The sequence below is a fragment of the Protopterus annectens genome, chromosome 3.part0, assembly GCF_019279795.1.
Source record: "Protopterus annectens isolate FY-2018-M chromosome 3.part0, PAN1.0, whole genome shotgun sequence".
NCBI classification, from domain to species: Eukaryota; Metazoa; Chordata; order Ceratodontiformes; family Protopteridae; genus Protopterus; species Protopterus annectens.
The window spans coordinates 248,418,843-248,437,753 of NC_056731.1; the positions used below are offsets into that span (position 1 = coordinate 248,418,843).

Consider the following 18,911-nt stretch of genomic DNA (forward strand, 5'->3'; position numbering starts at 1 on the left):
GGAGTGTAGAATGAAGTAGCTTCTCAGCTGGCAACCCTAAAATCAATATGTAATTCATCCATGAGGCTCATTGTGCACACAATCAAAGGGACGACTAGGGCTGCGGGTTCTGGAATAGCCATGAGGAGACACACCTGGATGTGCTTATGTGAGTTTGCGGAGCCATTCAAGTCTTCTTTCCTCAGTGCTGCTTTTGACAGAACATCTCTTTTTGGTCCCAAAGTTAAAGACACCCTTGCCAGATGTGAGAAGGATGGAAAGACCCTTTCTGCCATGGGCATACAACTTTCCACTCCTTAACTGTCTTACTTCAGGAACCAGAGAAGTGGGAAGCTATGGTTCAAAAAGTCCCAAGGACCTTTCCAGGACTCGCATTGCAATGACTTGCAGAGGGTGGAGTTGCAATGGAAGACACTTGTGCTCGAGGCAGAGGTGGCCCACAAACTCAGGGTTGCAGGGATTCGCTCCCTGGTAACTCCTATCAGCACTCCTGAATTGAGGTCAGATTGCTGTCCTCTGAAAGTAGTCGCAGGACGAATATCCCTGCACCTATCTGCCTGGCTAAATATAACAATGGACAGGTTTATAACCAGAGGTTACAATATCCCATTTTCAAAACAACCAAAAAGAATCCCTGACATTCCACCCAGTCACAGGGATGAAATTCGAAAACTGCTAATAGATCTTCAGGATGCGTATTATCACATAAAAATGAACAAGTGCTCCAGAACATTCCTGAACTTCCAGCTGGGAACCAGTCATTATCAGTTCAGAGCCCTGCCCTTTGGTCTCACCACAGCCCCCACGGTGTTCACCAAATGCATGGAAGTGGTAGCAGCTCACTTTAGACTGCAAGGATTCTGCGTGTTTCCATACCTAGACTACTAACTCATTACTGCACCCACCAGGCATCTACTGTTGCGAGCAAGGAACTACATTCTTCAAACTTGCTTCTCGCTGGGGATCACTATAAACTATGAAAAATCCCATCTAGAGCCAAAACAGCAGTTAGAATTTATAGGAACGGTGTCAAACACAAACACCGGTATCACGTCTGTTCCTCCAAAAAGACTTCAAAGATTAAACTCCCAAGTCAACCAGATTATTCGCAGAAAAAAAGTGACTGCAAGACTGTTGTTATAAACTGTAGGTTCAGTGGCAGCTGCCATTACTTTAGTTCCCCTTGCAAGATTTCATATGCGAATGCTACCATGGCTGTTGGCGTCACAATGGTCTTTACTGAATCAGTCAATGTCCCATCAGGTATTGATCACCAATCTATGCAAGAAAGATCAGAGTTCATGGCTTCACTCCAGCGAAATTTTGTCAGGCCAACCCTTTGTCTTTCCTCATCCCCAAGCCATAATGACCACTGACGCATCCCAGATAGGGTGTGGGGGGGTGCATTATCTGAGAAAGACAGTCCAAGGCACTTGGTCCCAGTTACAGGCCAATTTGCACATCAGTGCTCTAGTAATGGGGGCAGTGCTTTTGGTGTTGTAAGCATTCCAAGAAAACCTCCCCTCTGAACGATTGTGTTCCAAACAGACAACACGTCAGTTGTTTGGTACATCAACAAGCAAGGGAGAACCAGGTCTTACCCTCTTTGTTGAGAAGCACTCAGGGTATGGCAATTGTCAATTTCATCTGACCTGTTCTTAACTGTAATGCATATTCCGTGGAGCTCCGGTGTGATTGTGGACAAATTGAGCAGGATCATCCTAATGCCTCATGAGTGGTCCCTCAATCCTTTGATGACAGAAAGGTTATTCCACCAATGGGGCCAGCCCTGCTGCAACCTCTTTGCATTTCCCCTGAACAACAAGTGCAGCAGCTACTTTGCTCTATTCCCCCCTCTGGAGGAGTCACAGAGAGATGCTCTCCTTCACGATTGGCCTTCTGGTCTATTGTATACCTTTCCCCTGATACCACTGATTTCCCAGTTTCTGAAGAAAGACAGCAGGTCAAAGGACAGGATAATTCTTATTGTCCCATTCTGGCCTCGACAGACATGGTTTTCCTTTCTTTGGCCTCACATAATTTAGAGACCTTGGACCCTGGGCTCTGCTCCAGACCTCTTGTCCCATCCAGAGGGACTTGTTCATCTGAATCTTCAAAATCTCAAGCTCACTACGTGGCTCCTTCAGTTCCAGTGGTTGCCAGGCATACTAGTCTCACTGCCCCAGTTCACTGACTTCTTCTAGCCTCCCATAAACCTTCGAATAGAAGATTATGCAACAGCAAATGGCACATATTTTCAAAACGGGCTACAGAGAATGACTTCGACCCATATTCTGCACCAGTATTTAAGGTCTTAAAATTCTTAGCTTCGCTTTTTGATGCAGGACCATTCTCCTCGACCGTACAAGGGCATCTAGCTGCAATTTCCAGCTTTCATAATGGTTTGAATGATACAGCTCTAATGTTTCACCAATTTTGTAAAGCTTTTCTGAAAGGAACCTTAATGCTCAGACCTCCATAAAGGGATCCTTCCACACAGTCCATAATTTATTCCCCATTTGAGCCGTCTGCAAATTGCTATTTGAAGTATTTATCTTGGAAAACCTTATTTTTGATTGCTATTACTTCTCTTAGGAGAATATCAGACCTATAAGCATTACCTTGCAAGCCTCTTACCTAATCTTCTATAGAGACAAGGTGTCCTTGCGAACTGATCCATCTTTTCTGCCAAAAATGGTGTCTGAGACTAATATCAACTAGACGATGCAACTTCTTGTATTTTTTTCCAAATTTTCAAACAAGTGAATAATCTACATTTGCTAGATGTTCATAGACAATTATGTTTTTACCTTCACAGAACAAAATAATTCAGAAAATCTGACCGGTTGTCTGTTTCTTTTTCTTCTACTACTCTGGGTAAGCCAGTTTTTAAGGTTACTCTGGCTAAATGGCTTAAGGATTGTATAACCTTCATTTATAACAAAAGGAAAGTGCAACTCTCTACCAGGCCCTGTAAAGGCACGTTCAATGAGGGCAATAGCTGCTTCTGCAGTTTTTCATTCCAGAGCTTCTATACACAATATATGTGCAGTGGCTACTTGGGCATCCCCGCACATGTTTGTTACTCATTACAAGCTGGATCTGGTCTCTAGGGGAAGAGCATAATTTGGTTCAGTGGTGCTCAGGTATATACTTTCGTGAGACCTCCCAAGATTTAGGTAGCTGGGGACTCTGTCCCACAGTCAAGGATTAAGTGAAGATTGACAACATCAGATAAAGTTATGTCTTACCATAACGTTCCATCTGTGTTGTCGATCTTCACTTATCCTTGACATTCCCACCCTCATTCCCCCTCCCATTTGGTCTTCTTGGTGGAATGGATCTATCCTAATAGATTGGATTTTCCTTTATGAATACAGATATGGTCTCTGATCTGTTATTTCCTGTCTGTCACTATTTTGTGCAAACTCAATCTGAGGTAGTCCTGAGAAGAGCATTATGGGTAAAGCTAAGCTCGAGAGTTTTTGGAAGGTACGAGCTGGAATAACAGCCGAGTCGGTTCCGAGATACAGAACTGAACCTACAGTCAAGGATAAGTGAAGATCGACAACACAGACTGAACGTTATGGTTAGACATAACTTCCTTTTAAGTTCAGCTCTTTTGGCTGTTAATAAAGGGATTACTAGAAAATAGAAATCGGAATCTAAACCAACTGTTTCTGAAGTACTGAATATTATACAAGAACCAGAAGAAATGGAGAAAGATGTTTAGAAAATGGAAAGGTGCAAACTACATAGGAAAACTGGAAATTGTGGGAACCATACATGCAGAATAATCTGCAGGAGGAGGAGTGATGTTTAAGGAAAGGCAGGAATTGAGCAATTTATTTAATGCTGGACTAATGAACGTTATAAAGAGAGAAAACATATGTGATTTGTAATGTATGGTAATGGAAAAAAATGTTAATATAACTTTTTTTCATTTCTATTAATGTATATTTGCCTGTGTCATAAGTGCTAATTTAAGAAACATTTTTAAAAAAGAAAACTTTGGTTTATTGTTTTGAAGAATTCAAGTACATTCCAATATAGCTGAGCTGTAACTGTACTGAATGAAAGTTGTGCTGGAGTTTAGTATTTAATTCTTCCATTTAGCTGTCTCCTGAATTAAGAGTAGTGATATGCATCAAAATATGACTGCAGTATAGAAGTGTAGCATCAAGCTGATGAAAATAATAAAAAAGGTTAAATGTGCTTGTCTTTAAAAGAAAATCCTTATAGTTTGTTGGTAGTTAAGGATTAGTTCAAGAACCATTTCCATATTACAGTTGAGTGTTGAATTTAACTTGTCTGCACTGTTACAGAATTTACTTTTGTGTAGTAATCACACCGTCTTCAGAGTTTATACACAAGATACAAAATTAGGAACCCTTCTATAGGTGTATTTCTGTATGATATGGAGAAATATGAGTGCCTTTTGTAAGTGTGATGCCCAAAGATCTTTCATTTGTCAGGTTTGTAATTCCAAACATGTCGGAATAACTACTAAACACAAGGCTGCCTATGTCATAGTATTTGGGACTGATATTTACAGTTAGCAGGAGTATGTGTGTGGGGGGTGAGGAAGGGCTTACAAATATGCCTGAATTTTGTTACAGTGAGCTTTGGAATTTTTCTTGTTGAGGTACTTCTGTTTTCATTGTATTAGGTCTTTGCACTTGTGATAGGAAGCCAAAATTTCCTAATTCTGTGCTTGATAAAGTGTATTGTTGCAGATCAGTCTCAAAGAACAAAGGAAAGGTACTACATGTATATCTTTTCTTATCAATTTCATGCATGCAGAAGTCTGACATTACATTACTTTCAACAAATCACTTCATTTTAAAATATTTGAGGTCCTCGTGATCCTTGCTTAGAGCTTTATGTGAACACCTCACAGGTATGTGTTTTAAAACATAGACGAAGACCACCTGTGCTTAAGATTTATACTCTTTCAAGTTTGTAACATTCAGTACCAGTCCACACTATCTCACGTCAGTCTTACAAAGACTCATCCCCCAGCCTGAGAAGGCCAGAGTGTACTGTTGATTAATCTGGTTTCCACTGATACCTGACAAAATTCATTAACTTTCTAAAACCAACTTTCAAACATAACATAACATCCCTTATCTTCTTCAGTACTTAACTTTGCCTTCAGTTATCTGTTATTACACTATAGATGCTATTAGAGAAAATGTAGTTATAAGCACGTGAAATATAAAGCTACTACTCATATGAAACTACGGGCCAGATTCAGTAGCACCTACACTAAGTGTACACTCAGTGCGCATAATATGTATTCAAGAACATCCCTACCAACTTTTTTGTGTTTTCTAGTCACTCAGAAAGATTACACTTAGTGTACATGTAGTCTACACTTTGTGGTAACCTTTATGAATCCCTGTTAATATTTAAAGCTGCAAGAAAATCAGTAAGAAAACTAAAATTAGGAGAAAGAAGATCTGAGTTATGCCTGTGTTGGTGCATCTGTTTTTCAGCTTTTCCTTGACATAAACATATCATAAACATTTTATTTGACTCATTTGTGAAGAAACTACAAGTTCATATATATTTAGTGAAAAATAAATATGAGCTATAATACTTTTCTGTAACACTTGTCACCTGGGTGACACCTAGAGGGAGGGCTATGTGTTGTAGCCATGGAGAATTAACCTGTTGAGCAGATACTGCCCAGCGGTGCATAGCATCTGCTAGGAGAGGACATGTGTGTGTGGAGGTATGCATGCTTCCTTCTGTTAGGCAACTCATGGTGGAGCTCTGGAGAGGTACTGCAGGTTATAGGAGCTCCAGGGGTTAGAGGGTAGTCTGCCTCATTTACAGACAGACTTTACCTGCTGTCTACTCCCAACTGTTACCTGTAATGGAGGAACAGGGCCATCCCATAGAACAAATTGGCATTCAGGCTTTCGCCTGGATTAGGGATGGGATTGACGTCAGTGTTAATGAAGGGAAGCTCTGAGGAGTAGCCCAGGTAGGGAATGAAATGAGTTTAAAGACTTTTGCCCTGAGCGGAGATGGGCCTGGTAAGCTGTACTGGGGAGGAGGCTGGTGAGTTTCCATGTTGCCATTAGTTGTTCTTGCTGACCTGGGTGAATATATGGTTGTTGCTGAGTAAGTTTGGGGAAACCAATTAATTAGAAAAACAAAAGTGTATTTATATGGCTATGCACTTGAAACTATCTTATAACTTATATACCGTAAACATACATTTTGTTTTCATCCTTTTAGTTCCCTTTGTTGACCCAACAGTTACGTGCAGCTCCAAACTGGGACATGTAAGTAGTCTTATTTTTTGGACCATTAATATTAGTAGATGTATAAGTGAGTTTTCCTGCCATCTTTTTTGTAAAGCTTTGAGCTTTCTGTACCGTTTCATTAATATTTTCAAAAGTCAATAGTATGTACTTTTCTGGCTGTTTCATTTATTAAAAATGTATTGCCTTTATTCACAGAATTACGATGATGTTTTGTACTTATCCCCACCCCTTCTATACAGGAATAATTATAGCTTGAGTTATTTTTAATGTCAAATAAATCCCTGTAACTCAGCAGGTTTGGGAATACATGCATACCTTAATTGAAATAAGGAACCTGCATAAACCAACTCACATATGCAATGCTCTTCTTGGTTGTCAGTGTAGTTTGTGAAAGTTTGCTGAACTTTACAGGGTCAGAGACAGACATATAGGGGGCACTATAACTGTTGGGACTAAAATTAGTATAAGGTCCACAGTGCCCTGTGCTAAACAGAATACATTATTGCAGCTTCACTAAGCAGACATAATCAGGCTACAGCAGGCCTGTAGTTCTACTTGTCAGGTCTCCTTGACTGCCTGCGTATCTTTCTTTGAAGGGCATCCAACATCAGCTGTAATAGAAGGGTACTTTTATTTATTTTTCCTATGCAAAACACCTCCCAGTTGTTGAAGCATTAAACTTCTTTGGCTTCAGTTTCAGTAATATAATTAACACGTACCTACTGGAGTGTAGAACTGTCTTATCAGTGGCTGCACTTTGATTTCAAAAGTAGCATGGAATAAATGTAAAACTCAAATGACATGCCAAGTAAGTGTTTTATATTAAGATATATTAAACCTTGAAGCAGCCGTATGAATAACTTGAAAACATCAAAGCACAAACACAACAGCTAACAGTGCTCCATTATCCATTAGCATAAAATATTTTGGGATAGTATTATTACACTGCTTTGAGGTTGTCAAACAGGATTTGCACAAAACCTGCGTCGCCAGAAATGACATTGTTGATGATGTAGCAAATAGCTTACCCCCTTTCTGTCTTTGCTAGAACTCTCAAGAACTTATAATAGCTCCACACTATCTTTTTCATTTCTGAATTGCAATACTTTATGCCATGAGAACATAATAGACAAAATCAAATTAGAATGAATCCCTCATTGCTGATTACTCTTTCTCCCAGCCTCCTCTATCGGAATTCTCTTGGTACCTGATCTCATTAAAGGACCGCTTATTTTAGGCACATTTTAGTCAGTTTGAAAAGTAAATGCATCATATGATTGTGTAAAATTAGACATCTCAGTAAATTAAATAATGACAACCTAGTTATTGCTCTTCAGTGAATCTGCAAAACTGCTTAAGAGGGTAATATTCAAGCAGATAACTTCTTGTTCAAACAGCTGCCATTTTGCCGACAGAGACATTGCACAGAAATGGGACAACAGAGTGGTACATTGGCTAGCATTGTTGCATCACAGGACTTGCTTCTGCAGTAGATGCCTCCTGTGTAGAGAATGCATGTCTTCTTTATATCCATATGAGTTTTCAGGTGCTGTATTTCTACCAGTATCACAAAATCACAAAGACATTTTGTGGATGAATAAGTGATCCTCTAAATTTCCTGTAGGTATGCAGTGTGTGTGTGTGTGTGTGTGTGTGTGTGTGTGTGTGTGTGTGTGTGTGTGTGTACACGCACCCAGAGATGGATTGGCGTTCCATCCAGAATTAGTTTCTGTCTCACATTTGCTGAGTTCTGGGTAGGCTACACCTTCCCTGTGGTTAAACAGTAATCAGAGAATACATGAATGAATGACTATTCATATCCTGCATTAACTATAGTTAAAGGCGCTGTTCTAAACAGAAAAAGCTGGTAAAGCAGCATGATACACTGCAGCTTCTTCACATCCAGATAGTCGTCAGAAAGGTCCCAAACCATATATTAGCTAGCTACAGAACTCCCTCTATGACAAAAGAAAGCCAGAAAGCCTAAGTACAGGAGCTAGTTTTAAACCCAGTACAATTTTCCTAGGTAATCTAAACCATCCAGCTTACTGGATAGACTGGGAAACCTGCAACACCACTAGTGCACAAGCACAGAGATTCCTGGATTTTGTCACTACAGTTACGCTTGAAAAATTAATCAGAATACCCATTGGGGAATAACATCTTGGATCTTGTCCTTACTAATATAGAAGCATTTTGCACTATCCCTTGCTTATATTCATCACTTGGTAGGCCTGACTATAAAGCAGGTGTCTTCAAAATAAAACTGAAACCAGAGATCCCTTCCTTCCAAGGAACCTTTAGAAAATTTCTTTAAGACAAACTATGTGCTGCTAAGTGATACAATGGCAAGCTTCAAATACACCACCACACTATACTTGTATGTAAACAGCTGCATAAATGCAGCTGTATCCAGTAGGAACAAGTGCAGGTCAAACCCCAGAAACAAATCCACATGGCGGAACCATAGTATCAGCAAGCTTTATAAAAAAAGGAAAAAAAGTTTTGACAAAAAGCAAGCAGAGTAATTCCCAGAATGTTAGAGCCCATGTCACTGAAATCAGTAAACAACTCAGGAGCTTAATAAAATCCACCAAAGCCAAACTAAAATAGCTACCAGAGTGAAAGACAATCGCAAGGAATTTTTTAGTTATGTCTGTAATCTCAAAAGCACAATGCAGCAATGTGCTGATGGTGAACAATGTTACCTACACTGAGGCTGAAGAGCAAACCTATTTGCTAGTAAATTTAGCTCTAACTTTACTCCACTGTCCCCTCCATCTATCCCTCAAGATATCCCTGAAACTGGCTCACCTCCAGCTGTCACACAAGACCAGGTGCTACCAAAAGCTAAAAATACTGCATTGATGGTTCCTTACAATATCCCTGGATGCATCTTAAATAGCATGAAGCACAATATAGCCACACCCCTGACAACACTAGCATAGCTACAGTGTGGCGAGAGGGGCAACTGACCTGGATGCAAAAGTGTTGGGGCTCCTATCGGCTGATCCCAATCTCTGTTTAATACAATACCGGCGTTTAAAAGCTGGTATTACTTGTGCGGACAAACCTGAGCACTGTCATGCTCTGTGTGCACTGTAGCGCTCCATGCAGCCAGGGTATAAACTGTAGCAACTGTGTGCTACATTTGTATTAAGCAGTTTGCCCAGTCTCCATACTTGTTTTGTACCAAGAGAATGGAGAAAGCTACAGTCGTTCCCTTGCCTAAGGAAGGACTTCCCCAGACCCATAATTCTGACCAGCCTCATATGCAAAACCATGAAAAGACTTATCATGGAATTAATCAATTAGGACATAAGAATCCTCCAAGCATTGGACCTTCCTCAATTTGGATTTGTCAAGGGCAGGTCCTGCTTACTCAACTTGGTGGATTTTTTTGAAAGGTCACCAAAGCAATGGATGAAGGCAAGTGGTACACACCACATATCGACCTAGCCAAAGTTTTTGACATAATTCCCCATGCAGGTATAGTAGAAAGGCTAAATAACCTGGGAATAAACCCCTGCATCACTTACTGGATTGCCAGCTGTCTAACAGATAGGATGCATATAATTAAAATAGGAGAAGTTGCCTCCACATGGAGACCAGCCACCAGTGTAGTCCTCCAGGGTTCTGTGCTGGAACCTCTCCTGTTTGGCATCTATGTTTCTGAAGTAAAAGCCAATGCCAAAAGGCTCTGGCTGACTAAGTTTGCAGATGACTGTAAGCTAGGAGCAGTCATTGGTTCCCCAAATGACTTAGCCATCCTGCAGGAAGGTTTGTCTCAAATAAATAACTGGTTTCAAAATCATGATCTGAAATAATATGCCAGAAAATGAATTATTGTATCATTTGGGAAGTCATCTACCCCGAGGAACTACCACATTGACAAATAGCCCCTAAGAGTTGGCCCACTTGTTTGGGATTCGCGAACCTATGAGCACAGTGACCTAACTTTAAAAACAAACAAACAAAAAAAAAACACCTTTATTGAATTATCACTTGTGATATAGGCAAACATACAATGTGAAATTGTTCGATCTCGCCGTTTGTTCTTACATACGGGTTCGGAGCCGATCCTCGGCTCTGAGTCGGCCGCATCACAAGCTCTGCATCTAAGAGAAGCTCGAGGCACAGTGTACATCCCATGATCCTCCGCTGCTATCCCTCAGATCTAGTTTGCCGCTGCAGCAGATCGCGTCGAGGAGAGCTTGGGCCAGTAAAAACTTTGTATTTTTTCAGTTTTTTCAGATTTAAAGCTGTTTAAATTATTTTTTCTAGTGAATAATTAATAAGTGTGTGTGTGTGCTTTTTCTTCATAGGGGTTTCTCTTGTATATATATATATATATATATATATGTATATATTCATAGTTGTAGTGTTTTGGTCTTTTTGGCTTGGGTCTATTTAGTCCTGTCAGGGCTCTGACAGCATTAATATTTACATTTATACTCTTAGTCAGAATTTTTTCTAACGTTTAGTATTTATTCTTGTGTGCAGTGCTTATATATATATATATATATATATATATATATATATATATATATATATATATATATATATATATATATATATATACATATCTTTACTTATATATCATAGTTTCATATATCTATGTACTAGTGACTTATAGATAAGGTTGCTTAATATTTGACTGTTGTTAGACTATTTAACCATTTACAAGTTATTGGTAAAAAAATTAGTTTCTTGTTAGATATGGCAGAGAAAGCTAAATCTGGTTTCAAAAGATGTCATTGTGGACAGAAAATGCCCATCACTGACAATCATGCTTCCTGCGTCTACTGTCTTGGCCCTCTCCACCTGCAGGAGGACTGTTCTATTTGTCACTCTTTCAGTGGAAGGGTCATGATGGAAAGGCGCAGGAAGTTAATTGAAAGGGGCTTGCTAAAGCCAGACTTTCAAGAAGCCTTGGAGAAGGCTGATCAGGCGTCTAAGTCTTCGAAGGTGTCGAAGACTTCGAAGGTATCGGAGCCCAAGTCATCGGCTCCGAGCACCTCTTCTAAGGTTCGGTCGCCGGCTCCACAGGCCTCGGGGCCGAGCATTGAGCGATTATCTCTCATCGAGGCTCAGGTCTTGGAGCCGGTGTCGGAGGTGCCTCCATCCTCAATCCTTCGGTCGGTGGCATCTTCGGCCCCTTCGACCCATTCTTCCAGGCTTTTATCTGATACCGACATAGATCGTGTGGTACAGAAACTCATGGAGAATACGACTCTGTCCAGGCTAATTGTGGTTTTGTCGCAATTGGTATCGAAACTGGAAGCCTTCCCTGTGTCTCTGGCAGATCCTCCTTCAAGACCTATTGAGTCTTCGGAGCCGGGAGAAGAGGAACCGATGATTGTTGAACCCTCGGTACCGAAGCCTTCCTTAGTGCGATCGGCACCACTGACCTCGACACCCTCAGAGCCCATTGAGGAGTCGCGGAGCCGACGGTCTCTCCTTGGTTCCGGGGCCAAGAGTCGAACCGAACTTTTGGTTCCTACTCTCCCCCTCGGAGCCTCGGCACAGATTAGTTCAGCTCCGTCCTCGGGGTCAGAGCCCGTGGTTGCGGTCTCGGGGAAACTACCATGCTCTTTGGATCCGGTGGAGTCCTCGGCCCAGGTTTCCGGTGCCTTCGACATTATGAGGAAGGTCTTGTCTGAAAAGACATTTACTTCATCTGAGTCGTCTTCTCCTTCCCCCAAAGGGCCACGTTCTGTTTCTGTACCCACGATCCCTCCCAAGCATAGAGACCCAATGCCTCAGCCAGCCCCAGAGGGTGCCCCCTGTTCCTGGGAAGCTTCACCAGATGCCCCCTCTGATGATGTCCCGAGGAACAAATTGTGCAAGAGGAGGCACATTGATTCCCCACAGGAATCATTGACATCGGACACCGATTTGGATGAGTCAGAGGGGTCCCCACGGTCCCCCTCTGAGGATGTCTCATTTGCCGACATCCTGGAGATCTTGAAACAGAGGGGTGATTGGCAGACTCTTGCCCCCACTGAGGATGAATCGGTGTTGCTGAAGGCTTTTGGGGCTCAACCTTCTACCTCCTGGGTGACCCCGCCCTTCGATGAGTTAATGGACCTAATAGCTCGAAGGGCGTGGGAGACTCCGGATACAGTGGAGCCAGTCCCTCGGAGGCCGAATAAATATATTACTGCCCCCCCAGGACAAGACTTATCTTACTAAAGGAGTCTCGGTGGATGCTATGGTGGTAGCGGCAGCCACGAAGAAGGAAATGTTCGAGGCATCTTCTTTATCCATCCTCCTAACAAGGATTCTAGGACTATGGACAGGTATGGGAAGCGCGTTTTCAGTTCAGCGACTTTTTCCATGCGTTCGCTGAACTACCTCATGCACTTTACGCAACTTCAAAGAGATCTCATTAAGGAGCTGGGAGATGCTCTCCAGGGTAACACAGATGCTGCTGTCTCCGAAAAGGTAACAGCACAGCTTAACACCCTCACTTCGATAGTAAACTCGTCCATGAGGCTCATTTCATATGCGGCCGAGGGTTTGAGTAGGGCTGCAGCTTCAGCGATCACTGTGCGGAGACAATCCTGGATGCGCCTGTGCTCCTTTGCGGAAGCCTTCAAGTCTTCCTTTACCAATGCCCCTTTTGATGGTGCCACCCTGTCTGGACCCAAAGTAAAGGAGACTCTCACTCGGTGTGAGCAAGAAGGTAAAACCCTGTCTGCCGTAGGGGTCCATTTTTCTGCCCCAACCAGACCATACCCCAAAGGGCAAAGAGGCAGAAAAATGTGGTTCCGAAAGACTCAGGGATCTTTCCAGTCCATACAGAGTGATGCCCCCTCCAGAGGCAGAGGATAAAGGAGAAATGGAAGACGCCGCCCAGGCAGCAGAGGGGGTCCGCAGAACCAGGGCGACAGGGATAGCATCCCTGGGAAGCCCTTCCAGCACTCCTGAGGGGAGGCCTGACTGCCATGCTCTGGAGGCAGTTGGGGGTCGCTTAGCTTTATACCCAGATGCCTGGCTAAATCTCACTTTGGATTCCTGGGTAAAAAGTGTAGTAGCCAGAGGATACAGCATCCCATTTATAGCCATTCCCCCGATCAAAAGAGATTTCCAGATGTTCCACCCAATCTGCAAGATCAAGCAGCCATAGAAATAAGAAAGCTGCTCGAAAAAAGAGTCATCCAACCAGTCCCAGCGGACCACATAGGATCCGGAACTTACTCAAGGTTCTTTGTAGTTCCAAAGAAGACAGGGGACTGGAGGCCAATATTGGACCTCAGCAAACCCAACATCTTCGTAAGAAAGGAAAAATTCCGGATGGTCATGCTACAATCGATCCTTCCCTTCCTGCAGAAGGACGATTGGATGTGCTCTATAGATCTCAGGGACGCTTCCTACCACATCAAAATGGCCAGAACGTCCAGAGATCACCTGCGCTTCCGGCTGGGGGCCAGTCATTTCCATTTTCGAGCTCTGCCGTTTGGTCTCACCTCAGCCCCCAGGGTGTTCACCAAATGCATGGCAGTAGTGGCGTCTCACCTGAGGTGGCTAGGATTCCGGGTGTTTCCGTATCTGGACGACTGGCTCCTCACCGCCACCACCATGCATCGTCTTGTACAAACCAGGGACTACACAATCACCCTCTGTTCCCGTGTAGGAATCTTAGTCAACTTCGAAAAATCTGCCTTATCACCCTCGCAGCATATCTCATTCATAGGGGCGGAGTTAGATACTACCACAGCGCTGATCAAGCTTCCCCAGACAAGAGTGTCAGCCCTCAGGGATCAGGTCGCTATTCTTCTTCGGAACAAGAAATCTTCTGCTGCGCAAGTGCTGAAAGTTCTAGGCATGATGGCAGCTACTCTTATTGCAGTTCCCCTGGGCAGGATGCACATGAGGATCCTCCAGTGGCTGCTCTTCGCACAGTGGTCGTTCCAACAACTTCTTTCGTCACACGACATCTCGATCACGGAGTCTTGCAAGAGGGATCTTCGATGGTGGCTAAACAGCCAAGACCTGATGATAGGTCGCCCATTTGTACTACCCAGCCCTACAGCCACAATAACCACGGACGTTTCCCTGATGGGGTGGGGTGGGGGGGGCTTTTTCAGGGGAGAACGGTCCAAGGAGAATGGTCCAAGATAGAGTACAATCTGCACATCAATGTCCTGGAGTTGAGAGCAGTGTTCCTAGCGTTGCAACCCTTTCACGGATCTCTACCTCTAGGAACAGTAGCAGTTCCAGACGGACAATATGTCAGTGGTCTGGTACATAAACAAACAAGGTGGAACCAGATCTTATCCATTATGCAGAGAGACCCTGAGAATTTGGCAATGGGCTGCGTTCTCAGGTCGTTTTCTGATAGCAACACACATCCCGGGGTCATCCAACGTCATTGCGGACAGGTTGAGCAGAGCCATCCTGTTGCCACATGAGTGGTCCCTCAACAGTCTAGTGGCGGAAAGGATTTTCCGCAGATGGGGCCAGCCTTGCTGCGATCTTTTTGCATCCCCCTTAAATGCCAAATGCAGAAGCTACTTTGCCCTACTTCCCTTTCCGGGGGGTGCCCCCAGGGACGCACTGGTGCATGATTGGCCCTGGGGTCTCCTGTATGCATTTCCTCCTGTCCCGTTGATACCCAAATTTCTACAGAAAGCCAGGAATCTGGAAAGGACGATCATCCTAATAGCACCATTCTGGCCTCGACAGATCTGGTTTCCCTTCCTTCGAGCCCACCAGATGGAGGAACCATGGATTCTGGACCCAGTGCCAGACCTATTGACTCACTCGTCGGGAGTTCCTCACCCATCCCTTCAGTCCCTCAAACTGACAGCTTGGCTGCTCCGCTTCCCAATTTAGCCAGGTCGAATTTTTTGTCTCCAGCAGTACAGCACATTCTAGTTTCTTCCCACAAAGCCTCCACCAGGAAACTATACAGGAGCAAATGGAAACGTTTTGCGTATTGGGCATCAGGGCAAGGTATAGATCCCTTGGTGGCCCCAATACACAAAATCTTGGAATTTTTATCTACGCTTTTTCACAAAGGGACCTCTACTTCTAAGAGTACAGTTAGTGGCCATATCGAACTTTCATGTAGATGAAGGGGGCTCTACAGTTATGTCCTACAGGCTTTGTAGAGCTTTCATGAAGGGTACTTTTCACTTCCATTCATCCATTCTGGATCCGGTCTTTCCATGGAACTTGAATTTGATGTTATCTCAACTTATGCTACCACCCTTCGAACCAGCTTCAACGTGCTCACTTAAGTGTTTGTCATGGAAGACTCTCTTTCTTATTGCTGTTACTTCAGCTCGGAGAATATCAGTGCTACAGGCCTTGTCTATTAGGCCACCATACATGGTTTTCCATCCAGACAGAGTCTCCTTGCGTACAAATCCATCATTTCTCCCAAAGGTATGTTCTGTGCTTAATATTAACCAATCTATAGAACTTCCCACATTTTTCAAAAACCATTCAAACAAGTTGGAATACATGCTGCACAAGTTGGATGTACATAGGCAGCTGAGATTTTATCTGGACAGAACAAAGGATTACAGGAAATCGAATCAGCTGTTTGTTTCATTTGCAGATAAGAAGGGCATGGCAGTAACAAAACGCACATTATCCAAATGGCTTTCGGACTGCATAAATTTTGTCTATTCAGCTTCAAAACAACCACTCCCATTCAAGCCTAAGGCTCATTCTACTAGGGCCATTTCTACTTCTCTAGCCCATGCTGCTCGCCTACAGTTGGATACTATTTGTGCAGCGGTGACGTGGGCAAAGCCTCATACGTTTGTCACCCACTACAAAGTGGATAGGACCTCCAAGGACAGGGCATCCTTTGGTTCCACTGTACCCAGGAATGTACTTCCATTAGTCACCCAGGGTAATGGAGCTAGGGACGCTACCCGTGTGTAAGAAGAAACGGCGAGATCGAACAATTTCACATAAAGAAGTTATGTTCTTACATAATGTTCCATGTGAATTGTTCATCTCGCCTTTGTTCTTACATCCCCTCCCTCCTTCCTTCACCGCGTTCTGGAAGAACGGGTACGACTAGTGTCTGGTTGGTATTCTCTAGGTTATCTACACTACCTACTCTTCAGTAGGTTGCATAGTAGCTGTACACCTATCTGTATTTAGTTCTTATATTTTTCAGTTTCAAGTGTGTGATTTGCGTGAGCGTTAGACGCAGTGGTTAGTAGTGCGTTCTGGGTTCTTGCAAACTAGATCCGAGGGATAGCAGCGGAAGATCATGGGATGTAGACTGTGCCTCGAGCTTCTCTTAGATGCAGAGCTTGTGATGCGGCCGACTCGGAGCCGAGGATCGTGTGTAAGAACAAAGGCGAGATGAACAATTCACATGGAACGTTATGGTTAGAACATAACTTCTTTTTTGTATAAAAGTAATCAAACCATATTAACTAGTTCACATTTACAAACTAAAACAATGAGTAAAAAGGTCATATAGCTGAAACACCTGATGTCCTTAGAGTCATTTGCATGTATCCCGTATTGCCTCTAATACAAAAGGTTTAAGGAATCACACAGTGGAAAGTCTAGCCTTGCTAGATTTGTTTTGGTTTTTACTCATTGTTTTTTCTGTATGACCTTTTCTACTCACTGTTTTAGTTTGTTGGTTGGGATATTGTGCAGGCACCCTAATGGTTATAGATATCAGCTGGGTATGACAACCCTGTGTTTCTGATGGTTACTCAAACATTCCACTTATGGCATGCTGATGATGGCATAAGAAAGCTAAAACATGTATGTCCCCAGCTAGTGAGGTTTGGCTTTTTTGGCTGGACTTTTTCCATAAATAGACTTAAAAGGAAAAAAATAATGGACATTCAGAATTGCCATATAGCTGAAACACTTGATGTCCTTAAAGGGTCATTTGCATATATCCCATATTGCATCTAATACAAGAGGTTTAAGGAATCACACAGTGCAAAGTCTAGCCTTGCTAGATTTTTCTTTTGGTTTTTACTTTTTCATATTTACAAATATTATACATCATATATAGTCTTATATATCATATAATCAAAGGAGCATTACATAAATTGTTCAGTTCCTGCCTTCTCTTAAACCTCATTTCTCCTCCAGAACATTTTTCTGCATGTATTGTTCCCACAATTTCCATTTACTCTTTTCTGAAGATCCCACTTCCTGTTCTTTTTAAGTCTGTTACAGTAGTCAAGTAGAGTTGATTTAGATTTTGATTTTGATTTTCTAGTAATTGCTTTTGTGGCAGCCAACAGAATTAAAATTAACAAGGCCTTACTAAGTCTTGGCAGTTTAGATCCTGTATCCCAGTTAAGAAAACAATTTCCTTAGTTACACTTGTTTGCTTGCCCAGTATTCCTGACAGAGAGTACTTTGTAGGAAATTGTTAAAGTTTTCCAACTCATTGCACTCTGAGAACATATATGCTCCCAGGTACCTCTTTCTTCCCCATTACACTTCCAGCATTTGCCATCTATTTGAGGAAAAATTCTTTGGAGTCTGATTAGGGTACAAAAATATATATTCAAACGCTTCAGGCAAAAATTCTAAATTTTTTAGATTTTGTTGCATATTTGGGAGCCAAACATATGCCCTCCCATTGTTTCTTTGTGAATTGCATGTCTAATCTCCCTTTCTAATCTTTTCTAACCTTTTCCGACTGATTTCTATAGTTATAGTGCAATATTTTATATGCCTTACTAATTATCCCTTTTTAACAGCTGGTTCAATTCTAGATTCAATTAAAAACTCAACCAGTGCAGCTGTTTCATTTAGGATTCCCCATCCCTTTCTGTTTGTCTATACTTTGATATCAAATCCTGATAGGGAAGGTAGTCACTAGCCTGCAATCCAAATGTCTTCTTGGCCTCTTCTCATTCTGTTACCTTTCCCCCTCTAATTATTTGTTCCCAATACCTTGGTTCCTTTGCCAGCTTCCTCAATTAAATGCCAGCCCCCCCCTGCCTAATATGTGCACCTGTAATGCAGTTATCCCTATCAGCAGAATCTCCTTTCTCCATTCCGGTGTTGTCTTGGTATACTTTCTGCTACTTTATGAATGGAATGTGTCTGACCTATCTATAAAACTAAAGGGACTAAAAATATTTTTACTTCTTGTATCTTCCTCTCTGTATCCAAAGGCAAGAGCTTCCAGTTTCTCAGTTTTTGTGTTATATTTTTAGTCTCTTCCCACATATCCTTTGCTGCAATAACAGAATCCTTTTTAACCTATACTCTTAAATACTTCATGTTATCATGTCCCCATAAATATGGGTATTCCTGAACTGATTCATGTGTGGGTACATAGTTTATAGCTATCGTCTTTGTCTTATTTTCATTAATTGTATTTTCCCAAAAAATGGTACTGTTTCAGTCAGAATGTTCCACACACTGAGATGTCATTCTCTGCTTCCATCAGGTACAAAATAATATCATCTCTAAAAATTCAACTTTTTCTTAAACATCATACCAATTATATCCTTGAATTTCTGAGTCCTTTATTTTCTTTGCCAATAGTTCTAAACATAACCCAAATAACAAAGGAGGTAGAGGGACACCCCTGCCTGGTTCCTCTGTTCAGACACAACTTATCAGAGAGGAACCCTCCCACTTTGTTTTTTGCCTCTGATCCCTCATATATCC

General features: G+C 42.3%; 1 protein-coding gene across 1 annotated transcript in view; it reads left to right on the top strand.

The window, feature by feature from the left end:
- The window catches only part of ULK4 (unc-51 like kinase 4), a 4,087,308-nt gene that overhangs the window by 1,069,568 nt on the left and 2,998,829 nt on the right, over positions 1–18,911 (top strand). Inside the window, exon 16 of the mRNA XM_044064733.1 lies at positions 6,250–6,296. Coding sequence (XP_043920668.1) covers positions 6,250–6,296 — 47 coding nt within the window. The remainder of the gene's footprint in view (positions 1–6,249; positions 6,297–18,911) is intronic.